The 26,054-nt window shown below is 43.8% G+C and overlaps 1 protein-coding gene across 1 annotated transcript in view; it reads left to right on the top strand.

Annotated features, from left to right (window-relative positions):
- Positions 1-26,054, top strand: part of DNAH14 (dynein axonemal heavy chain 14) — a 514,964-nt gene that overhangs the window by 268,543 nt on the left and 220,367 nt on the right. Inside the window, exons 39-40 of the mRNA XM_043543588.1 lie at positions 6,579-6,794; positions 16,731-16,806. Of these exons, the coding sequence (XP_043399523.1) occupies positions 6,579-6,794; positions 16,731-16,806 (292 nt within the window). The remainder of the gene's footprint in view (positions 1-6,578; positions 6,795-16,730; positions 16,807-26,054) is intronic.

Raw genomic sequence — 26,054 nt, 5'->3', positions numbered from 1 at the left:
CCAATGCAGTGTTGCGGTGCTACAAGACACCTGCCAAGCGCTGCACCTGTTGATAAATGAACAAAAATCAACATTGGTCCTGGTGCGGAAGATAGTTTATCAGACCAGTCTTTGACTCTTCCCAAGCCAGAGCATTCCTGCCAAAAGCCAGGTTTGGGGCAATATCAGATCTGATTGCCCAAGTCACCGCCCACCCGCTCACTACAGCCCAGCTCTGTCTCAGGCTGCTAGGATACATGGTGGCATGCACTTACGTTGTCCAGCATGCAAGACTATGGCTCAGACCCCTCCAGATGTGGCTGGCATCACTTGGCAAGCTCCTCACTATCCCGCCACGGTTACTCACTGCCCTGCAATGGTTGTCCAACCTGGATTTGGTGTTGGAAGGTGTTCCATTTGCAACTCCACAACCTACAGTGTCCCTGGTGTCGGATGCTTTCAACCTCAGTAGGGGAGCCTCAGTACACTCAGAACTCATGGTCTATGGTGCCAAGAGGCGTTGTCGTTGCACATAAACATCAGAGAGTTCAGGGCTATCCTCCTGGCTTGTGTAGTGTTCCTTCCCCATCTGTCTGGTTGTGTAGTGCAGGTATTGACAGACAACACAGCCTCCATGTTCTATGTCAACAGACTTAGGGGAGCTCGATCATCGGCCCTTTGTCAGGAAGGGACTTCTTTATCCAACATGCTATCCACCTGGAAGCCTCGAACTTCCCTGGCGTCTGGGACACACTGGTGGATCGCCTCAGCGGGTCCTTTTTTTCTCTCACCGCGCTTCATCCCTCCACGTGGAGGTCATCAAGGTGCTCTTCCAGAAGTGGGGAGCTCCCCAAGTGGACCTGTTCACCACCAGACAGAACAGAAAATGTCACCAGTTCTGCTCTCTGCAGGGTCTCAACAGTGGCTCGTTATTCAGTGCCTTTCTCCTGTCATGGATGGGCGACCTGATGTATACCTTCTTGCTAATATCACTGATCAGCAAAGTCCTCTTGAAGGTCAAGACAAGACGGGAGTCATTATGATAGCCCCAGGTTGGCTTTGCCAGCATTGGTTCGGCACGCTCATGGACTTAGCGGTAGCAGCCCCGTGGACACTTTCCAACTGCTCGGACCTGCTCTCTCAGGATCATGGACAATTACTGCACCCGAACCTCGCCTCTCTGCACCTCACAGCGTGGATACTGCGTGGCTGAATCTTGAAGAACAAGCCTGCTCTAGTCAGGTCTGGCAGATTCTTTCAGAAAGCAGAAAGGCCTCCACCAGAGTGACTTACCTGGCAAAGTGGAAGCGCTTCTCCTTCAGGGTGTCGGAGCAGAATATCTTTCTGGTCCAGTCGTCTCTACAATCCATCCTGGATTACCTCTTCACTTTAAAGCACCAGGGTCTTGCCTTTTCATCGATCAAGGTGCACTTGACGACCATATCGGCCTTCCGCCCTCGCATCCAGGGTCGATCAGTATTCTGACATGAGATGACAATCAGGTTCCTGAGAGGCCTTAACACTTTTCACGCCGCTTTGGTATCCAGTTCCCCAATGGGATCTCAACCTGGTCCTCTCCAGGCTCATTGGCCTTCCCTTCGAGCCTCTGGCTTCGTGCTCTCTTTCACACTTATTGTGGAAGATCTCATTCCTTGTAGCTATTACATTGGTGAGGCAAGTCTCTGAGATTAAAGCTCTTAGAGCCCCCATACACGGTGTTCTACAAGGAGAAGGTAAAACTGCGTCCCCATTCAGCCTTCCTGCCAAAGGTGGTATCGCAGTTGAATGTCAACCAGGATATCTTCCTCCTGGTATTCTGTCCAAAGCCTCACACGTCCCATGAGGAGAGGCATCTGCACACCCTAGATATCAGGCATGCCCTGGCCTTCTACCTGGAGCTCACCGAGCCCTTCCGCTGATCTACTCAAATCTTCATTGCAGTGGCTGACAGGATGAAGGGCCTCCCAGTGTCTTTTCAGAGGATTTCATCCTGAATCACTACATGCATCCGAACTTGCTAATAGATGGAACAGGCTGTGCCCTCCCAATAATGACAGCTCATTCCACAAGAGCTAAGGCATCATCGGCTGCTTTCCTGTCGCATGTCCCCATCCAGGACATCTGCAGAGCCATGACATGGTCATCGGTATACACCTTCATGATGCACTATGCCATCACCCAGCAGGCCAGATATGATGCTGGCTTTGGCAGAGCTGTGTTGCCGTTGACACTCCATTAACTCTACCCGCCTCCGGAGGTACTACTTGAGAGTCACCTACAATGGAATGGACACGAGCAAGCACTCAAAGAAGAAAAAACTATTACCTTTCATAACTGTTGTTCTTCAATATGTGTTGCTCATGTCCATTCCATGACCCACTCTCCTTCCCCTCTGTTGGAGTTCCAGCAAGAAGGAACTGAAGGGGAGGCCAGCTGTGCCCCTTATACCAGCACATGTGTGTGCCATTCCAGAAAGCACCAGAGCCAGTCCCCTATGGATGCCACTGAGGGAAAAACTTCCAGCACTGGTGGATGTGGTGAACACATACACCTACAATGGAATGGACATGAGCAACACATAGAATATCAGGGTTGGAAGGGACCTCAGGAGGTCATCTAGTCCAACCCCCTGCTCAAAGCATGACCAGTCCCCAACTAAATCATCCCAGCCAGGGCTTTGTCAAGCTGGGCCTTAAAAACCTCTAAGGAAGGAGATTCCACCACCTCCCTAGGTAATGCATTCCAGTGCTTCACCACCCTCCTAGTGAAAGTTTTTCCTAATATCCAACCTAAACCTCCCCCACTGCAACTTGAGACCATTAGTCCTTTTTCTGTCATCTTGTACCAGTGAGAACAGTCTAGATCCATCCTCTTTGGAACCCCCTTTCAGGTAGTTGAAAGCAGCTATCAAATCCTCCCTCATCCTTCTCTTCTGCAGACTAAATAATCCCAGTTCCCTCAGCCTCTCCTCATAAATCATGTGCTCCAGCCCCCTAATCATTTTTGTTGCCCTCCGCTGGACTCTTTTCAATTTTTCCACATCCTTCTTGTAGTGTGGGGCCCAAAACTGGATACAGTACTCCAGATGAGTCCTCACCAATGCCTAATAGAGGGGAATGATCATGTCCCTCAATCTGATGGCAATGCTCCTACTTATACAGCCCAAAATGCCGTTAGCCTTCTTGGCAACAAGGGCACACTGTTGATTCATATCCAGCTTTTGTCCACTGTAACCCCTACATTCTTTTCTGCAGAACTGCTGCCTAGCCACTTGCTCCCTACTCTGTAGCAATGCATGGGATTCTTCTGTCCTAAGTGCAGGACTCTGCACCTGTCCTTGTTGAACCTCATCAGATTTCTTTTGGCCCAATCCTCTGATGTGTCTAGGTCCCTCTGTATCCTATCTCTATCCTCCAGCGTATTTACCACTCCTCCCAGTTTAGTGTCATCTGCAAACTTGCTGAGAGTGCAATCCACGCCATCCTTCAGATCATTAATGGAGATATTGAACAAAACCAGCCCCGGGACTGATCCTGGGGCATGCCGCTTAATACCGGCTTCCAACTAGACATGGAGCCATTGATCACTACCCGTTGAGCCTGATGATCTAGCCAGCTTTCTGTCCACCTTATAGTCCATTCATCCAGCCCATACTACTTTAACTTGCTGGCAAAAATACTGTGGAAGACAATGTTAAAAGCTTTGCTAAAGTCCAGTAATAACATGTCCACTGCTTTCCCCTCATCCACAGAGCCAGTTATCTCATCATAGAAGGCAATTAGATTAGTCAAGCATGACTTGCCCTTGGTGAATCCATGCTGACTGTTCCTGATCACTTTCCTCTCCTCTAAGTGCTTCAAAATCGATTCCTTGAGGACCTGCTCCACGATTTTTCCAGGGACTGAGGTGAGGCTGATTGGCCTGTAGTTCCCCAGATCATCCTCCTTCCCTTTTTTAAAGATGGGCACTACATTAGCCTTTTTCCAGTCATCCAGGACCTCCCCCGATCACCATGAGTTTTCAAATATAATGGCCAATGGCTCTGCAATCACATCCGCCAACTCCTTTAGCACCCTCGGATGCAGTGTATCCAGCCGCACGGACTTGTGCTCATCCAGATTTTCTAAATAGTCCTGAACCACTTCTTTCTCCACAGAGGGCTGGTCACCTCCTCCTCGTACTGTGCTGCCCAGTGCAGTAGTCTGGGAGCTGACCTTGTTCGTGAAGACGGAGGCAAAAAAAGCATTGAGTACATTAGCTTTTTCCACATCCTCTGTCACTAGGTTGCCTCCCCCATTCAGTAAGGAGCCCATACTTTCCTTGACCACCTTCTTGTTGCTAACATACCTGTAGAAACCCTTCTTGTTACTCTTAACATCCCTTGCTAGCTGCAACTCCAGGTGTGATTTAGCCTTCCTGATTTCACTCCTGCATGCCTGAGCAATATTTTTATACTCCTTCCTGGTCATTTGTCCAAACTTCCACTTCTTGTGGAAGCTTCTTTTTTTTGTGTTTAAGATCAGCAAGGATTTCACTGTTAAGCCAAGCTGGTCACCTGCCATATTTACTATTCTTTCTACACATCGGGATGGTTTGTTCCTGCAACCTCAGTAAGGATTCTTTAAAATACAGCCAGCTCTCCTGGACTCCTTTCCCCCTCATGTTGTTCTCCCAGGGGATCTTGCCCATCAGTTCCCTGAGGGAGTCAAAGTCTGCTTTTCTGAAGTCCAGGATCCATATTCTGCTGCTCTCCTTTCTTCCTTGTGTCAGGATCCTGAACTCGACTATCTCATGGTCACTGCCTCCCAGGTTCCCATCCACTTTTACTTCCCCTACTAATTCTTCCTGGTTTGTGAGCAGCAGGTCAAGAAGAGCTCTGCCCCTAGTTGGTTCCTCCAGCACTTGCACCAGGAAATTGTCCCCTAAACTTTCCAAAAACTTCCTGGATTGTCTGTGCACTGCTGTATTGCCCTCCCAGCAGATATCGGGGTGATTGAAGTCCCCCATGAGAACCAGGGCCTGTGATCTAGTAACTTCTGTTAGTTGCCTGAAGAAAGCCTCATCCACCTCATCCCCCTGGTCTGGTGGTCCATAGTAGACTCCCACCACAACATCACACTTGTTGCTCACACTTCTAAACTTAATCCAGAGACTCTCAGGTTTTTCTGCAGTTTCATACTGGAGCTCTGAGCAGTCATACTGCTCTCTTACGTAGAATGCAACTCCCCCACCTTTTCTGCCCCGCCTGTCCTTCCTGTTTATATCCATCCATCACAGTATTCCAGTCATGTGAGTTATCCCACCAAAACATCTCAAAGAACAACAGTTATGAAAGGTGAGTAAGCAAGGCTTTTCTTTATATTCTTCCATTAAAGAACAATTTTTTTCTTTTTAAAATTTCTATGGATGTTTGGTTCTCACAGACCTGACAGACTAATGTATCAGCAGTGGTTGTGCAAGCTTTCCCACATACTTTAATCTAAGTCTGCAACAGGTCTAGCTGTTTCAGTCCTAGACTACTAGAATTGTGTGTTAGTTTTGCAAAGGCAAATGTCAAGTAGGAACTAGGTATAGACCACATATTTATTTTTCACTTATTACATGTAACAAGTTATGAAACCAGGCTTCTAGAGTCTATGGCTAGTTCATTAACCCATTGCACTACCTAGCTCTACTTTTGAATAAGAAAACAAATATAAATTCTAATCACCATACTGAGTGTGAAAATAAATGTCATACTTTGTTGTCCAGTGTTGTGTTATTTTGAAGCTCTGCTATCATGAAGGTAGAATATTTTATGCTCACATTTCCACCATATCAAAATTAAATTAATCCTAAATTAATCTTCAATAGAAAAACTCAGATTGACAATGTGGCTTTTCTAATATCAGACTTACTGTGTTTAGAAACTCAATAAAGCTTCCTTATGCTGTTTGAATGTAAATTAAACACACTTGTGGTGCATTTCAGACCTTGTTGCCGAGGACCCTGAATCCCCTTATGAAGCTAATGGAAGATTTGACTGAGGCCTCGTCTCCACTGAAAAGTTAGGTCAACCCAGCTACATCGCTTAGGGATGTAAAAAAGAAAATCCACATTCCTGAGCAATGTAGTTAAGCCAACCTAACCCACAGTGTAAACAGCGCTAGGTCAAGAATTATTTTTTGGACTTAGCTACCGCTTCTCAGGAGGGTGGATTACCTACACCGACAGGAGAACCCCTATCATTGCTGTAGGGAATATCTACACTGAAGCACTGCAATGGTGCAGTTGCAGTTGTGCAGCTGTGCTGGTGTAGCATTTCAGGTATAGACAAGCCCTGAGTAAGAACTCAGGGTGAAATTCAACAAGCTTTTTATGTGCATGTTTGAGTTAGTCCATTTAAATCAGTGGGACTGCTCAGGTGCTTAAAGTTATACACATGCATAAGTACCTTGCTGAATCAGGGCTTCACTAAGAATTATTAGATTTGACCCTTTGTGGTGTATAAATAGTGTTGCAATCTGTTAGTCATTAAGGTTAAAGGCCTTATAATTGAAGTAGAATTAGGCTAATAGTAGAATACAAATTCTGCAATTAAAAAAAAGTCTTTACCTCAGAATGCACCAAAGAAAGGAAAAGTGGATACTTTTGTTATAAACCCAAAGTGTGTCAGTGTTGGTGAGCTGTATGGACAGACTGATCCTAACACTATGGAGTGGTCTGATGGATTATTGGCATCAGCAGTTCGAACGTTTGCAAAATATTCAACAAAAAAATCTAAAAAAAAGGAGTCAAACACTGATGCAGCTACAAGAATCCAGGACGCTTACACTGTGAGTTCAGTTGTTATTTTAATGATTATAAGGAATATGTTACAGTCTTGCATGACCTAATGTTGATTTCTAAAGTGGGCCAGCTGTAGGGTTTTGAGAGGCTGGCAAGCTATTATTTGGGCTCTCTTCCCCCAAAACCTCTCCTTTTATTGCAATAATCCTCTTCTTTCCCATCAAGGAGGATGCTCTTTTGGCCAAATTTTATTCTGACTGAAATCAGTAAAAGTTTTGCCTTGAATATAATGGGATCAAGATTTGGCCATCAGAGAGCTGCAGATCCTAATCACACATAAAATTTGGGACTGTCCCACAAATTTGGAAGCCTCAAAAAAAAAAATCAATGACCCTGTTTTAGATGCAAATGTTGCTGGTTCCAAAAGTAGCTCTGCTTTTAAATCTTCAAGCTGCTGTGTTTAATTATATTTAATGAATGAAATTTGTGCTGCAGAACTCTCAGCCCAAGGGGAGTGGAGCTAAGGTGGCTTTGTGCTCTGGTGGTCCTGTGCCCCTCTGTTGGAGTGGCCATTGACATAATTTAGGCAGCCCCGGGGGCCTGCCTAAATTATGGCAGCCTTCTGGGGCTTTCCTATGGGCTATTGCACTGCCCAGAATCTTGGCAGTACTCTGTGCTGTGGCCCTGCCCCTGACATGCTCCTACACCAAAGCTTGTTGAGGGGGGTTTTCGAAGGAAACCTTACAGCTTTGTTCCTTAATTCTTGTACTAAAGGAATCTTCTCACAGACTGAATGGGGACTTTTTAAGCCCCTTTAATCTTCTTTGGTCCTTTTACCTTCTGTAGAGAGGGTGGGGTGGGGTTGAAGATCCTACCAAATATACTTATGACCCAATCCTACAGGTAAAATATTTTGTGGCTTATTGCTGTGTTCAGAGAAGTTCCTCTGAAGGGTAGCAAGTCCTGAGCTCAAGCAGCAAATACAATGGAGAAGTCAGAAATGCACTAATATATCTGGTCATATGTGATGTGCATGTTTTCTGCATGTGCTGTGTTTTGCACGAGGCAGTAACCCTTGATATGGAGCTAAACATATGCATAGTGGGCTTGCTTACAGTTAACATTTTTTGGCAGTTGTCATTTCTTGCATTTGGTAAATATTTTTGAAAACCAAACACAATAAATATAAATTAGTAAATCTAAAGGTAGAAATTAAAAAGCTCCCCACCTCACTCCAAAGTTAAAATTTGAAATAGACTACTGCTTCATCAGTGTTGAGATTGAAGCCACTAGTCCTTCAACTGCATATGACTCTAGTTTGCAGGATCTCCAGCTGCCACACATATAACAAGTTATCTCAGTTGGCACAAGAATCACAAATCTAAGAGAATAGCTGGACTCTCGGATTTGTGTATGTTACTTTCCTGAGCTGAGTGCTATTATATATTTGTATATAAATTTATACATGGTAGAAGTACATTTTATCTCCTATCACAAGTAACTGCATAAGGCCAATTCCTCGTGGTCTGAAGGTGAAGTAATTGGTAGGTTTGAGTGGCTGAATAACAGCAAGCCTGGAAATCTAGCCCAAAGAGTATCTATTTATTTATTTATTTGTTTATTTTGCTTTAATCTTCCCACCTCCAACAGATCCCACAGTTCTTCAAGTAGTGTCCCTCTGGGCGCTCCACTTCAGTGGGTGCACTTGTGTCCTTAGCCTTTCATCAGAGATTTTTGGTAGCAGTGCCCATTCTGCACACGTTTGTGCCCACACAACCTCATGCTCTACACTGAAGTTATATGAGGTAAACCACCCTCAGTTCTTTCTCAACTGCCTTTGGCCCAAGACAGAATCAGCACTTCCTTCAAGGCTAGGTGTTCCCCCTCCTCCCCCCCAAAAAGAGAAATTAAGTTTAAACTACTAGAGGTGGAGCAATCTTTACATCCAGCTTTGGATCCAGAAGCAGAGGACCTTCCTATACATAGACTTCCCAATACAACTAGTGCTCTGTCCACATCAACATCTCAGTCACTGGAGACCAGTGGAGAGATAGGCGGTACCGCAGCACCAAGTACATTTACAGTACTGAAGTCCTCATCTATATCTGTCTCTAAGCAGAAGTAGGTAAGGAATAAATCTCAATAAAAATCTGGTCACCATCTTACGAGAAGGCTACAGAGATCTCAGGTCCCAAGGGGAGTTCAGTGCCTGCTTCAAGTGAGACTGGTACTGCAAAGGCAAAGAGTAGTCAGACATCTAAGATAGACTTGGTAATGGGTTTGGATACCTGTACCCAGAGCAACAGAGACAGGGTTGAAAAAACCAGGCCTATCCCTGAACAACACGTGGTACCTATAACAAGAAAATCAACAGTACCAAAGACTGCTCACCTACCTACAGTACTGAGGGCATCCCATTCCAAGCGCTTGGTACCAGCTGCATCAATACCAAAACTGTCCCACAGGTTCCCACTCGACTCAATCTTTGATACCATCAGAACTGCAAGAGTTATGGTACCCTATAGATCTGAAAATATCTTCTGAGCCAGAGTCTCCTCTCTTAACAAGTGAAGGTTTGTCAATGTCAAGACTCTCCCACTCACTGCTCTCTCTGTCACCCAGAGTATCACACTGGCCCTTATCTACTCTGGAAGCCAAACAGCTGTCTCCCCATTTAGAATATGTAGAAAAGGACTCATCAGACTCTCAAATTTTGGTGCAAATTTCTCCTACTGATTCTAGGTCACATCACCGTACCTCCTATACTGATATATTAAAGGAAGATAGACCTCAAGTGACACCCACATGGCAGGTACACAGATAGCTGCTTCCACCTATGACATTTGGGCCTTGCTGGCACCTGTGGGAATTCTACCACCAAAAGTGTATATCAAGGTCCTTGCAACTCCAGAGGGAGCAGAGAAGAGCCCATTCTCCTCAATCCCCTTTACCACCACCTATGCTAGAGGAAGAGATCTTGGAGGAGCAAGAGGAAAGGACTAATAAGGATAATATTTCCTCATCTCCTTACGTAGCTCTCATGCCTCCACTACCTTCTGTGATGGATGACTTAAGGCAGTTTCACGAACTGATGGAGCAGATTGCTGACACTACAGATTCCATTGGAGGAGGTTCAAGAGTCCCACCATAAACTCCTAGATATTTTACGCACTTCAACATCTATGAAGAGTCCTATTTCAGTCACTGAAGCTCTTATGGAGTCTGGTAAGACAGTTTGGCAAACCACTGCTGCCATAGTGCCTACCTGCAAGAGGGCAAATAAAACATATTACGTTCCAGGTATGGAATTGGAATTTCTATTTTCTCTGTACTCCTTCCACTTCACATGCTATTTCCCTGATGAAAATCAGTGGCTAGCATGCTTATGTTGTCTTAACTTTCAGGTATCTCTGGAACCTTAAGCTCCTACCAAGCTGATCATCTGTGGTGGTAGTGGAGGCAGACAATATAATTCAAAGTCCACCCCACTCAGGAAGGACCACAAGAGGCTCAGTCTTTTTGGTCATACTGTGGAACCTCAGAATTACAAACTAATCAGTTAACCACATACCTCATTTGGAACTGAAAGTACACAATTAGGCAGCGGCAGAGAGACACAAAAATTCAGTACAGTACTATGTTAAATGTAAACTACTTTTAAAAAAAAAGGGAAAGTAACATTTTTCTTCTTTATAGTAAAGTTTCAAAGATGTTGTGACAGAGCCAGACCAGTGGGATACAGGAGTCTAGTAGAAGACAAATATACTATCCACTGGATGAATAGTTTTCTGTTCCCTGAGTGACCAGAGCAGGGGCTGCCCTAGAGCAATCAGGAAGGTGCTAGAACCAATTAAGACAGGCAAGCTAATCCAGACACCTGGAGCCAATTAAGAACTTTCTAGAATCAATTGTGGCAGGCAGGCTAATTAGCACACCTGATTTAAAAAGGACCTCCCATCAGTTAGTAGGGGGGCATGTAAGGAGCTGGGAGTGAGAGACCACAGTCCCGAAAGGCAAAAGGAAGCATCACCTTTGCAAAACAGCAATGCGTATTGTTAATGAACAAGTGCAATTAATAACCAGGGGTTAAGCCCCTTCTCCTTTGTGCCTCCCCCTCGAGGGATTGTTTGCTGGAGCTTTTTGCCTAGTGTGACAGGGTCAGGCCAGATGGTTACAGAAGAGTGATAGGAGGCAGATATATTAGACCCAGATTAAGTAGATCCCTGTTCCCTGGGTATGGTAACAGAGGCAGTTCCAGAACAAGCAGGAACTTGCTGGAACCAGTTAAGGCAGGCTGGCTAATTAGGACACCTAGAGCCAATTAAGAAGAAGCTGCTAGAATCAATTAGGACAGGCTGGCTAATCAGGGCACCTGGGTTTAAAAAGGACCTCACTTCAGTTAGGGAGAGGCACGTAAGGAGCTGGGAGTGAGAGGATGTGCTGCTGGAAGACTGAGGAGTACAAGCGTTATCAGACACCAGGAGGAAGGTCCTGTGGTGAGGATAAAGAAGGTGTTGGGAGGAGGCTATGGGGAAGTAGCCCAGGGAGTTGTAGCTGTCACGCAGCTATTACAGGAGGCACTCTAGACAGCTGCAATCCACAGGGCCCTGGGCTGAAACCCGGAGTAGAGGGCGGGCCCGCGTTCCCCCCCAAACCTCCCAACTCCTGATCAGACACAGGAGGAGTTAACCTGGACTGTGGATTCCACCAGAGGGGAGGTCTCTGGGTTGTTCCCCGACCTACATGGTGGATCAGCAGAGATGGCAGGGGTTGTTCTTCTCTTTTTGCCCATGCTCTCCACACTTAAAAAGACTCAAGAGTCATGCTGCAATCCCTAGGGATTTACATTCCTGTAAATAAAAAGGAGATTTAGTAGTTCTCAGATGGTGCAATGAGCATGTCCAGCTCCGTATTCAACATATCGTAGACCCGCTGAACCCCTGGCCAAGAGACCAAAAAAGAAACCTCCTTCAGCTACATATTCTCCTCCAAGTGATAGTTTTGATGGCTTGGTCAAGAGTCTCAACCGTCCAGCTGACAAGGTCTTACCCTCCTCCCTCCTTTTGGATGCCTCCTTTCCCTTTTTCAGGATGCATGGAAGCATATGTTAGCTGACTGAGATGAGGGTGATCTGGCCTAGTGGCCAGTGGCAGCAAGCCTAGTGCCTGGGGTCGGAGCCATAATCAGTCATTGGGAAGCAAAGCCAAGGGTCAAACCGGAAGGCAGGAACTGGGTACCAAAGCCAAGGGTTGAGCCAGACTCCGTAGTCAGGAGCCAGAGTCAAGGGTCATAAACAGAGGTCAGGAACTGGAGCAAGCAAGGTATCAGACAAGGTGGGGTTCAAGGCAGGGGCAAGACAGAGGCAAGGCAGGGGGCAAAGCAGGAACAGAGTAACGCAAGAGCAAGCACAGTGTGCATTGAGAAGCCAGTGAGCTGCTGCTAGCTTAAGAGCCAGACTGCTGGCCTCTGCAGCCAGTCAGGTTGCATGGCTAATCAGGCAGCCTCCTTCAGGCCAGTTGCACTGATGACACTGCCCATAGACTACCTCTGTTGCAGGCTGTGAGTCCTGACAGCATATGGGTTTTGGAAGCCATAATTTCTGGTTATGCTATCCATTTCAAAACTATCTCTACTACTTTTCTCCCCTCCCCTTCCCTTTTCAGGGACCCCTTACCATCAATTGCTAGAGCAAGAGATGACCTCTCTTCTAAGTTTAGGAGCAATAGAACCAGTTCTTGTGGGAAGGAGATTCTATTCAAAGTATTTCCTGATCCCCAAAAGAATGGAGGATGGAGGCCAATTTTAGACCTCAGGTCTCTAAAGAAATATGTAAAGCAACAAAAAAATCAGAATAGTGACTCTTCCAGCAATAATTCCTTCATTAGAAATAGGAGATTTGTAGTTCAGGAGTTGCAAACCAGACATATTTTCATGTCACGATTTTACTTCACAAAAGAGGTTTTTTCGTTTTCTAGTAAACAAGGAACACTACCAATACAGGGTGCTCCCTTTCGGCCTATCTTCAGAGTCAATATTTTCAAAGATTCTGTCAATAGTTGCCGCTCACTCATGTTGTCTGGTTATAATTGTTTTCCCATACCTAGATGATTGGTTGGCAGATTCTATCAGGAATTAAAGATCACATGTTCCCTGTTTCACAGTCTGGGCCTTCAAATGAACATTAAAAAGTCTGTTTGTACTTCACTCCAGCATCAGGATTTCATAGGCACTTCCCTCGATGCAGTGACAGACAGAGCTTACCTACTGTCCAGCAGATTTCTCATACTAGTGAATCTCGTATCAAAGACTTGTATCCCAAAGAGCAGTCCTCAAGTAACAATAAGAGATTGTCTTCAACTGCCGGGACACATCATCTTGCATCTGTGTAGGGCAGCATGCCACATTACATCTCTGAGGTGTGCAGAGGTGGCTTCAAACTGTTTACAAGCCAAGCAAACACAGTCTAGGCAAGTTACTGGCTGTTCCCCAATGGGTACTATAATCACTCAACCGGTGAAAGGACCCAACCAAAACCTGTGCAGATGTTGTGTTCTTGCAGATTCCCCCTACCATGGTGATAACATCAGATGCTTCACTTTTGGGTTGGGAGAGTACATCTGGGACATCACAAGGTACAGGGAAAATGCAGCTTCTCCACATCAATCTTCTGCAATTGAGAGCTGTCAAAAATGCATGGCTACGCTTTTCTGTCTCTAATCAAGTCAAAGTCATTAAAGATAATGACAAATAATGTGGCTGTATTATATAAAATGTCAGGGAGGTGCACATTCCCCATCTCTCTGTGCTGAAGCGATAAAACTCAGAAATTGGTGCATAGCCAACCAAATAGTCATCTCAGATTTTTACCTTCACACTATTCAGACTATTCATGGCAGATGACCTCAGCAGACATTTCTTTCTAAATTACAAATGGGAACTGAACTCCAGTGTCCTCTGCAAGATATTCTTAAGCCTGAGGGTTCCTGGAGGTTGATCTGCTTGCTGCGGTAGCCAACACAAAATGGATCAAGTATTGCTCCAGAGGAGGGCTCAATCCCCATTCATAGGAGTCATGTTCCTCATCTCATGGACTAAAGGACGACTTTATGCTTATCCACCAACATCATTACTGTTAAAGGTTATCAATAAGATTAAGCCACATTCTGTCTATATTGATTGGACCAATGTGGCCAAGACAAGTCTGGTATCCCTATTTGATCCTACTTGCCTCTTGCCCTTCATGGAGGTTTCAATCAGTTCTCACCTACTGACCCAGGATGATTGTTGAACACTTCACCCCAACCTGCAGATTCTGAGGCTCCAAAACATGATTAATTAGTTCTCGGGAATAGAGATATCCCATTTATCAGAGGTACAACATGTTTTATTAAATAATAGAAAAGAGTCAACAATAAATGCTTAGCCTGAGAAATGGAAAGGATATTATTTTTGGTGTAACGGTCGTCAGATTTCGCCAACTCACTCTCCTCTTCCCAGGGCATTGGATTACCTATTGGAACTGAAAATACTGGGTCTTTCTATGAATTCCATTAGGGTTCCTTAAGCAACAGCAATAGCTTTTCACACACCTGTAGGGGGTTTTTCATTCTTTGCTTATCCAGCTTGAACAAGATTCCTAAGAGGTTTATTGAATATCTCCCCACAAATCAGAGATCTTACTCCAAGCTGGAACTTGAAGCTACTACTTAATTGCCTTATGAAACATCATTTTGAGCCACCAGCAATGTGTTCTTTATTAGATTTATCAATTTAGACAGTCTTCATGGTAGCAATTACTTCTGCCCTAAGGGGGGAAGGATTGGGGGTCTTAATGGCAGACCCCTCATTTATGGTATTTACCAGAGAGAAAGTGTCACTACGGGCTCAGCCAAGATTTTTACCCAAGGTGTCCTTAGAATTTCATATTAATCAAACTGTTCAACTGCCAGTTTTTTCCCCCCAGAACCTCACTTGACTACTGAAGAACCCATATTCCATACCAGATCGGGGTAGTCAATTATTTTTTGTCAAGGTGCAAATTTCTTGATCAAGATATAATCATGATCCAGACTCCAGAGAAAGTAATAAAATAATAATGATAATAAGTAAGGAAAAAGATTTCAGGGTCTGTTCAAAAGCATCTGGCGGTCTGCATTTGGCCTGCGGTCTACCTTCTGACTACCCCTGCCATAGATATCAGGAGAGCATTATCCTTCTACCTAGATAGGACCAAACCATTTAGAAGATCTCCTAGACTACATGTATCCATTGAGGACAGAAACAAGGTTCAGTCATTTTTAAACAGCAGTTATCCAAATGGATTTTTGGCTGTATTAAGATTATGACAGAAGTCACATTCAGCCCTCTTTGAGAGTGATAACACGGTCCACAAGAGCACTGTCTATATCTATAGCCTTACTTAAGGATGTACCAATTGCAGGCATCTGTAGAGCGGCAACTTCGTCATCTTTTCGTATTTTTTCTAATAATTATCCTTTGTTACCTTCAGCAAAAGCAGATGCTCTAGGCAATGCAGTTCTCTTCTGTATTGGACTCTGCTCTGAATCTTCCACCTACATAAAGGGGGTACTGTTCAGGAGTCACTTGAAGTGGAGCACCCACAAGAACACTGCTTGAAGAAGGAGAGTTTACTCACCTTGTGCAATAACTGGATTTCTTTGAGATGTGTGTCCCTGTGAGTGCTCCACTACCCGCTCTCCTTCCCCTCTGCTTTGGAGTCTACCTAGTGGGTCTTTGTGGTGGAGAAGGAGCTGAGAACTGTTTGGCCATGAAGCCCAATATAGCTTCAGTGCAGAGCACAAGGATGTGTGGGGTGCAAGCGTGGGCCGATTGGGAATTGCTATAAAAAAATCTCTGATCAAAGGTGCACGGATGCAAGCACACCTGAAGTGGAGCACCCATAGCAATACACATCTCGCAGAACTCCAGTTACTGCACAAGGTGAGTAACCTCTCCTACTAGTTCACAGGCAGTATCAAGCAGGGAGTGACTTGTGCGATTATTTGTGTGACTGTTTAAAGAAAACAAAACATCCAGAATGTTTGACCTTAATCTTTGTTTTGTTAGTAATGTTTGGATACCCTGAATTTTACACACATTTGAGTCAGATAATCACCATAATTCAGTCAGACAAGCTTCTTAATAATAGAATGGAAGGGAAAGACTTGTATTTCTTTTAAATATCCCTCAGTTGTATAACTGGTATGAGTAAGGTTGCAGGTTTGTCGCAGTGGTAAAAACATCATGGATATATGATTTTTCTGTTTGTCCATGACTTTTCTTTGTGATTTTAATAAAGAAATGTTTTCCAAATAGTGGGTTGTGACCCACTAGTGGTTTGCGGGGTAAGGTTCTAGGTGGGTTGCCAGCCAGTGCAGAGGGGAGGCTCTGGAGAGGGAAACAGAGAGGTTGGAGAGCAAGCTCATCCTGCAGTGGTAGCCTTTGTCCCATAGAGCTGGGCCTGGCTCTGGGGTCGCAGCACCACTCACTAAAATTTGGCTCAGCCCTTTCTCCGTGATTATGGAGGGTGATTAGGCCAAACTGGAGCAGTGCTGTGACTCCCAAAGAGGGGAACTTGGCCCAGCCCTGCAGGACGGGAGGGCAGGGCAGACTCACTCTCCAGCAGCCTCCCGGAACCTCTCCTCCTCACCAAGCCTGGATTAGTGTTACTGTGCTGGGGCAGAGGGTGCTGCTGCAGGTGGTTGGTGCCACTTCAGCGGGGCATACAGGAGGCAGAGGAGGGATTTCTGTATATTATATTTAAAGAGGTACCATTGAATTTTCATACCATGACCTTATGCACTATTTTTCCCCAATCCCATGACTTTTACTAAATTTATTGTGAATGCGCTGTGATTTTTTTATTTTTAAAAAGTCCATGACAAATCTTCACCACTAGGCAAGAGAATCTAGCTTTTATATTACCCAGTAACTTACACTGTAAATATTGCCATTTGTTTTAGTTGAACGTAATGGATCTAATGGATGCTGCTGTGACTGCAAAAAACAAAGAAGTAACAGAATCTTCGTACTCTCAAAGTAAGTGCTATGACTGTATAAACGTGGAACAAATGGCAAACATTTAACAAAGAAAACTCCTTTCTCTGAAGTCCATTGCTCTTTCTGCTGCCTCGTAAAGGCTAAAGGCCTTATAATTGAAGTAGAATTAAGCTTATAGTAGAATATAAATTCTGCAGTTAAAAATTTTGTCTTTACCTCAGAATTCACCAAAGAAAAGAAAAATAGACATGCAACTCTTACTCACTTAAGCAGAATTTTCTTAAATATCCCCAGTTAAACAACTGGGACTACTTAGAAGCCAGACTGTGGTAGCCTTACAGTGAGTACTATCTTGCTTTACAAATAGACCTCATTGACTTCAGTAGGATTATTCCTTCTTTAAGGTATTGTTATTCTGGGGGTTGGGTAAAGCCTCAGTGGAGCTGATGAGCATAACAGCCACTTTCCACTGAGGATAAATGAAGGAACAATTAAATGTCCCTTTGTTTAGAGAGAGCTGAAATAATAGGAGCCACCACCTAAAACACAGATAAACCACATGTAAGGCCACTCAGGAATCTGAACTGTAGGTGGAGGGGTTTCATGATGGCCTAAACCTGAACACAAGGGTGGGGTTGGTTTGACTGCTGTTTTGTGCTGTATGTGTGAAATAAGGAACAGAAACACCACATAAGTAAAGAAGGAGCAGAGAAGCCCTGGTAGTGTGATCCTGAGAAAAAGTGGAGAGAGCGAGCTTTTGGGCTCAATACATACTGGCTGGAAAGGGGGTTGCAACTGTGAGCATAGAAACTGTCTCCTGTTTGAAACCTAAAGTGTTCAAGTAAACAGGACTTTGTGTACGTTCTTTGTAAATAAAACAGGATTCCATTAAAGAAATACCTGACTCCATCACCAATTTCTTCCTCTAATGCAAACAACCCACAAGAACGAATTTTGGCTAACCACGTGGTTCAAAGGGGGTAACGGTACTATTCAGCATGAGTAAGGATAGAAGAAACTCATCCACAGTGAATAAAGTTACAGGTATCATGTCAGTGGTTTGTCATTGCTTTTAACATAAACTTTCTCACTATGCCTCATGGCATTTATCTGTCAGTGCTATATTTTTGTATCAAATTCACACATTGTCTTAAAATTTATCCTTAGTTAACTAATGTCCAGGCTCCGTGTAATCTGCAGCCACAAAAGTTGCTACCCATCATTGATGAGTAGATTACCTTAAAATCTTGAGCTGAATTATAAACTAAAACAGTGATATCTGCCTGAATGCTTGTCTTCACTGTAACTGTTAGCTTGCGTTAGTACACTCAAATTACTCCACTGGAGCCTTAATCAAGTGAGAGTGACCACATTTTGAAACAACAAAACTCTGTTACACAGAGTGATTTGATTAGTGGTACAGAGTGACTGGATGAACAGTTGATGAGTTCTTGTTACTCAAGTTGCTGCATCTCCACTTCATTACTAGATTGAGCTTCAGCAGCACTTGGGTTTCAGCCTATACCCCCTGATGTTCCAGTTAGTTCAAGCTAAAAGAGACACCTAGCTGAAGTTAGAGATTTTTTGTGTGTGGACCAGAGGCAGGTTAGGAGTAAAACTCGAGTTACACCTTGAGCTAACAATACAATGAAGACAAGTCTTGAGTGTGTATAGAGCCAGAAACAACAACCCTGAGAGGTATGAATTGCCCGCATTCATCTCAATGCACCATTGATGCTAAATGTAAATGTCCAAAACTAATTATTTCACAGCTAATCATTTGAGCAGAAACAGAATTTATGATGTAATTATGCATCATCAGTGCAAAAAAATCCATGGCATATCAAAAAGTGAAAGTATAGGGACAGTGTAAAATAGATGGAATTTAATGGCAAAATAAGTATTACATGGGTTACTGTACTGATTATATGATTGTTTCATATTTAATTCCATAAAAGCCTCCCTTTTCAATTCAAATGGAGCTGTGGAAGAATTTCCACTCTGCTGCACTGGAGTGCCAAATAACCAGGTGGTTTTAACATAGAATATACGTCAAGTTTGCTGAGAAATTCGCAGAAGTCTTCACTAAGGTTTCTTTTTATTATCATCTTTATTCAGATAGTACTGAAGATATGCATGGTGCTGTACAATGAATAAAATGTGCCAAGCATCTCTTTCTGTTTCACAGATTCTGCCCTCATTCATCACTAATGGGGTAATGCTTCTACCTCTGAAATTCAAAAGCAGTACAGTTTTGTTGCTGGAGGTTCCAGGGCAAAGCCCCACACTTCAGCTAAGGAGACAAGATTCTTTTTCAAGTAGTGTCCCTGTGGGTGCTCCATTTCGTGTTTGCCTGCACCTTTGATTGGAGATTTTTGATAGCAGTGTCTGTTCACCTCAGTCATACACACCACACATCCTTGTACCCTATATTGAGACTATATGGGGATGCGTGGGTGAACTGCCCATAGTTCTCTCAGCTGCCTTTTGCCCAAGATGGGGTATTCTGTGCATGTTCTTGTTAGTATTCAATTTAGCAGTTAGTTAGTATACAGTTAGTTATTTCATAGTGTTGTGGGAAAAGTTGTTTCCTCTTTTTTTCTTTTCCTTTTTCCTTTAAAAAAACTAAAAAGCAATTTTTAGATAAATATAGATATAGATTTTAAAATCTTTTCCCCCTGAAAGGTCAGCTTTTGTTATTTTGCTCGGGAATGCTAGGGTCCCAGGGATTTAGAAGGTGCCTCTCATGCCGCAAGGCTTTCCTGAGCAGTGACAGGCATTCTCAGTGCCTCTGCTGTTTGGGAGATGTGTACATTCCCAGTAAGTGCAAGATCTACACTTCTTTCATGAGTAGATCCCAATGGAGCAAGCCTTAACACTGGCTTTGAGTCCAGGGATGGAGGGCCCCACTGTACATAGATATTACAGCTAGTGCCCTGTCCACCTCAAAATCTGTGCCACGGGAGGTTGCTAGAGACATAGGACATAGCAGTACTGTTTGTGTCTATGGGACTGAAATCCTCAAAAGATAACTTTGATATCTTCCTCTAGGCAGAAAGAGGTAATGAGTAAATCTCCAAGGATGTTTCAGTCACCACTGCATAAAAGGGCTATGGAGACCGCAGGTCCCAAGGAGAATTCCATGCAGGCTGCAAGTGATTCTGGTACTGCAACGGCAGTGAAGACAGTTTCAAAGAGTCATTCATTAAAGACAGAATTGGTACCAAGCTGGAGTACCTGTACCCAGAGCTGCAGACACTCTTCTGAGAAGAATTCTAAACTCATTCCTGAACAACTGTTGGTATCGGCAACACAGAAGACTGGTCAATTACCTATGATACCAATGGAATCAGAGTTGAGACTCTCTCATGCCAAGTGATCAGTACCAGCTACGTTGGAACCAAAGCCATCCTCCACAGCTTCTCGCTCAGAACTGTCTTTGATGCCATCCGTACCACAAAGATTGAGATATTCTTAGGACCTTATAGTATCTCTGGCACTGTAGTCTCCCCTATTAATGGGTATTGAGGATTTATCCATGCAAAGACTTATTCAATCACTGACCTTTCTATCATCTAGTGTAACATACGCACCGTCATCTGCTTTACAAGCTGAACAGTTATCCTACTCCTTGGAGTATGTTGAAGAGGACTCCTCGACTCTCAGATATTGGAACAGAATTCCCCTATTTACTTTAGAACACACTGCTCCCCTTCCTACACTGACATATTGCAGGAAGGTAGACCTCAAACAACACCCTTGTGGCAAAAACACAGATCGATGCCTCCACGTATGCCATATGGGCCCCCTCAATGGCCTTTTTGGGACCCATGGACATTCTGTTGTCAAGAGTTTGCATCAAAGTCTTTGCACCACCAGATGAAGCAGAGAAGGGCCTATTCCCCTCAACCATCTCTACCACCACCTGTGCCAGAGGAGGAGATCTTTGAAGAGCAAGAATCAAGGGCATACAAGGAGATGACATCTCTTTCTAATATTTCCTCATCATCACCCAATGAAGGTGTAATGCCTCTACCACCTCCTATGGTGGATGACTTCAGGCAGCGCCAGGATCTAGAATTGCTGACATGCTTCAGATTCCATTAGAGGAGTTTCAGGAATCCTACCATAAACTCCCAAGATAATTTATATACTTCAACATCCATGAGTATTGCCATTCTGGTCAGTGAAGCTCTCGAGTAACCTATTAAAATTATCTGGCAAAACCCAGCTACCGCATAACTTAATATAAATCAATGTCCAGCCCACACAGTAAGGACCACAAGAAGCTAGATCTTTTTGGTGGCAAATCTTACTCTTCAGTCGCTTGAGTTCAGAATAGCCAATCATCAGGCACTCATGACCAAATATGACTATCTGAATTACAACAAATTTAATTCCTCTACTGATAATCTGCCAAAGGAACATCATGATCAATTTAAAGCCATTATACAAGAGGGTCAGCTCCTGGCAAAAGACATTGCTCCAGGCCTCCTTGGATGCAGCAAATATTGCAGCATAATCTATCTCATGAGAACTGATCATGAGAAGAGCATCTTGTCTACAGTTGTCATGCTTCCCAAGACAAGCCAGGAAGAAGAGGTGAATGAGGCTTTTTTTAAACAACTAACAAAATCATTCAAAGCACAGGACTTGGTGGTGATGGACTTCAACTACTCAGATATCTGTTAGGAAAACAACACAGCAGGGCACAGATTATCCAACAAGTTCTTGGAATGTATTGGAGAGTTTTTTATTTCAGAAGGTGAAGAAAGCTATGAGGGGAGAGGCTGTTCTAGATTTGATTTTGACAAACAGGGAAGAACTGGTTGAAAATTTGAAAGTGTAAGGCAGCTTGGGTGAAAGCGATCATGAAATTATAGAGTTCATGATTCTAAGGACTGGTAGGAGGGAGAACAGCAAAATAAAGACAGTGGATTTCAAGAAGGCCGACTTTAGCAAACTTTTATGTTTAGGGACAATAAAACCAGTTCCCGTGCATCACAGGATTCTATTCAAAGTACTTCCTGATCCCCAAAAGGAATGAAGGGTGGAGCACAATTTTAAACCACAGATCTCTAAACAAATATGTGCAGAAATTCAGGATGTTGACCCTTGCAACGATAATTCCCTCATTAGATTGGTTCATGACTCCCCACTTACAAGATACATGTTTTCATGTCTCTATTTGCCTTTCATGCAAGATGTTTCTTTGTTTTCTATACAACAAGCAACACTACCAATACCAGATGTTTGCTTTCAATCTATCTTCTGTCCTAAGGATATTCTAAGAGATTCCGTTGGTAGTTGCTGCCCACCAATGTCATCTGGGTACAGTCATTTTTCTGTATCTGAACAATTGGTTGATTAGGGTAAATCTTATCAGGAAGTATTGGTGGCTTAAAGGCAATGTGTTCTCTCTTCCACAGCCTGGACCTTCAACTCAACCTCGAGAAGTCTGTTTTGACCCCAGTACAGAGTATAGACTTCATAGGAGAGTCTGTGGATGCAATGACAGGCAGAGTGTACCTGCCTTCTAGAAGATATCTCTCCGTACCGAGTGTCATCTCAAGGATTCAGGACAGTCCTTAAGTAACAGTAATAGATTGCCTTCAACTGCTGCGTCACATGTTATCTTGCATCTTTGTAGTGGAACATGCCAGATTACATCTCCAGGGATGGCTTTGAACAGTTTACAAACCAAACAAGCACAGTCTAGGCAGGTTAATGTCTGTTCTCAGATGAGTTCTGCATTCACTCAGCTAATGGAAGGAGCTGACCTAAACCTGCACAGGTGTTCCATTCTTTCAGAATCCCCCTACCATAGTGATACTTCATTTTGGGTTGGGGGGCACATCTGGGACCTCACAAGGTGTATGGGAAATGGTCACTAAAAGAACAGCTTCTCCACCTCAATCTCCTGGAATGGAGAGTGGTCAGAAATGCTTATGTACACTTTCTATCTCTAATCAGATACAAGTCAATACAAATAATGACAATGTGGCATGCATTTATTATATAATGCATCAGGGAGGAGCCTGTTCCCTATCACTCTGTGCCAAAGTGATAAAACTCTTGAATTAGTGCATAGCCAGTCACAGTGATCTCAGCTTCTTACCTCCCAGTGTTCAGAACAGCATGGCAGACTACCTCAGCAGACATTTCTTCCAAAATTACAAATGGAAACTAGACTCATGAGTCCTCAATACAGTATTCTTAGCTTAGGGATTCCCAGAGGTTGATCTGTTTGCCATAGCAGCCAAAACAAAGTGCCTCAAGTATTGTTCCAGAGGAGGTATCCATTCCCAATGCCTTGGAGATGCTTTTCTTTTATAAGAACACCAACACCATATCCACCAACACCATTGTTGTTGAAGGTTCTCAACAAGATCAAACAAGATCAAGCCAGGGTCATATTGATTGTATCAGTGTGACCGAGACAGGTCTAGTATCTCTATCTAATAAACCTCATGTCTCTCCCTCTATGATGGCTTCTGATCAGTGCTTGTCTGCTTACTCAGGATGCCAATCAAACACTTCATCCAACTTGCAGATTCTGAGGCTCATAAGAATGGCCATACTGGGTCAGACTGAAGGTTCATCTAGCCTAGTATCCTGTCTTCCGACAGTGGCCAATGGCAGGTGCTTCAGAAGAAATGAACAGAACAGATACTCATCAAGTGATCCATCCCCTGTCGCCCATTCCCAGCTTCTGGAAAAGAGAGGCTAGGGACACCACCTCTTCCATCCTGCCTAATAGCCATGGATAGACCTATCCTCCATGAATTTTTCTAGTTCTTTTTTGAACCCTGTTATAATCTTGGCCTTCTGGCAAAGAGTTCCACATGTTGACTGTACATTGTATGACGAAATACTTGCTTTTGTTTGTTTTAAACCTGCTGCCTATAAATTTCATTTGGTGATCCCTTAGTTTTTGTGTTATGACAAAGAGTAAATAACACTTCCTTATTTACTTTCTCCACACCAGGCATGATTTTATAGACCTCTAGCATATCCCCCCCTTAGTAGTCTCTTTTCCAAGCTAAAAAGTTCCAGTCTTATTAATCTCTCCTCATATGGAAGCTGTTCTATATATCTAAATATTTTGTTGCCCTTTTCTGTACCTTTTCCAATTCCAGTATATTGTGACAAAGTTCCTCCTCTGCCTTGGTGGATCCTGTGCTTATTGGCGGATTTGCTCGCCTCAGAGATTCACGGCAGCCCTCAGTTTGGCCCCTTTTGCTGGTGGCTCAAACCTGCTGTTCACTCAGCTAACCTCATCACTGGCCAGCATGGGGAAAAGGAGGAGAACAATCCCCGCAGTCTCTGCTGGCCCATCTACTAGGTTGGGGACAGGCCAGAGACCTTCCCCTCTGGTGGGACCCACAGTCCAGGTCAGCTCCTCTTATATCAAATAGGAAGTTGGGGAAGATGCGGGGAACCCAGACCCACCCTCTACTCCGGATTCCAGCTCAGGACCCTGTGGGTTGCAGCTGTCTACAGTGTCTCCTGTAACAGCTGCGTGACAGCTACAACTCCCTGGGCTACTTCCCCAAGGCCTCACAGCAGGATCTTGCTCCTGAAGCTTGATCACGCTTGTATTCCTCAGTTCTCCAGCAGCAAGCCTTCTCACTCCCTGCTCCTTGCATGCCTTTCACTAACTGATGGGAGGTCCTTTTTAAACCAGGTGTCCTGATTAGTCTGCCTGCCATAATTGATTCTAGTATGTTCTTAATTGGCTCCTGGTGTCTTAATTAGCATGCCTGTCTTAACTGGTTCTAGCAGGTTCCTGATTGCTCTAGTGCAGCCCCTGCTCTGGTCACTCAGGGAACAGAAAACTGTTTATCCAGTGGTCAATATATCTGCCTTCTACTACTCTGCTGTACCCAACTGGCCTGGGTCTATCACAATATCTTTTTTGAGATGGGGCGACCATATCTGCATGCAGTATTCAAGATGTGGGCGTACCATGGATTTATATAGAGGCAATATGATATTTTCTTTCTTATCTATCCCTTTCTTAATGATTTCCAACGCTCTGTTCGCTTTTTTGACTGCCACTGCACATTGAGTGTATGTTTTCAGAGAGCTATCCACAATGACTCCAAGATATATTTCTTGAATGGTAACAGCTAATTTAGACCCCATCATTTTATATGTATAGTTGGGATTATGTTTTCAAGTGTGCACTACTTTGCATTTATCAACACTGATAAATGCTCCAAGCATAGTTCCTCAATGATTCTCCAGACTTACAGACATCCTGCTCATCAGAAGTACAACACATTTTATTAAATAGTAGGAGAAAATCTACAAGAAATACTGACCTCCAAAAATTGAAAGAATATCATCTTTGGTGTAATAATAGTCAGATCTTCCTGACTTGCTCTTCTGTTCCTGTGGTATTGGATTATTTGTTGCAGCTGAAAACATTGGTATTTTCTGTTAATTCCATTAAGATCGACTTAGCTGCAATAACAGCTGTTTACTCAGCCATAGGGTTTTTTAAATCTTTGGTCACCCACCCACGGCAAGATTCCTGTGCGGTCTTTTGAATCTCTCTCCACAAATAAGAGACCCTACTCCAAGCTGGGACATCAACCTAGTTCTGAATTGCCTCATGAAACATCCTTTTGAGCTACTTGCTACATGTTCTTTATTAGATTTATCAATGAAGACCACCTTCCTGGTGGCCATCACTTCTGCCTGAAGGTTTAGAGAATAGGGGGCTTTAATGGTAGTCCTCCCATTTACTACAGAGAAAATATAGCTATGGCCCCATCTGAGGTTTTTACCTACTGTATTTTGTATTCTTCTTCGAGTGCTTGCTCATGTCCATTCTGGCACCGGTGCATGTGGCGGGCACACACACCTAATATGGAATGGACGTGAGCAACACATGTCGACGAACAGCAGTTATGGAAATCAAACTATTCACCGCCTAGGTTTTTTTCCCCCCAAAACCACATCAGACTAGTCAGGAAGCTATATTCCAGACCCTAGATGTCTGGAGAGCATTGGCCTTTTATCTAGAGAAGACCCGACCATGTAGAAGAGCTTCTAGACCATAGTTTCCCAGACTAGAGGTCACAACCACAAATGGGGGTCATCCATCAGCAGATTGGATTGTGGGCTTTTGTAAAGAAAGTTCCTCTGTCTGTTGTGTGGACTTGCTGGGTGATTCACAGAGAACAACTGGCATCTAAAGCTCTGAGTCCAGAGCTATGTGGTGTTTTGCAGCAAGTCTTATCTATTGTGAACTAAATCAAGATTCAGCCTCTTCATGT

This window comes from Chelonia mydas, chromosome 3 (genome assembly GCF_015237465.2).
Source record: "Chelonia mydas isolate rCheMyd1 chromosome 3, rCheMyd1.pri.v2, whole genome shotgun sequence".
Classification (NCBI taxonomy): domain Eukaryota; kingdom Metazoa; phylum Chordata; order Testudines; family Cheloniidae; genus Chelonia; species Chelonia mydas.
Note: the sequence above shows the minus strand (reverse complement) of the source record. Positions and strands in the feature narration are given on the sequence as shown.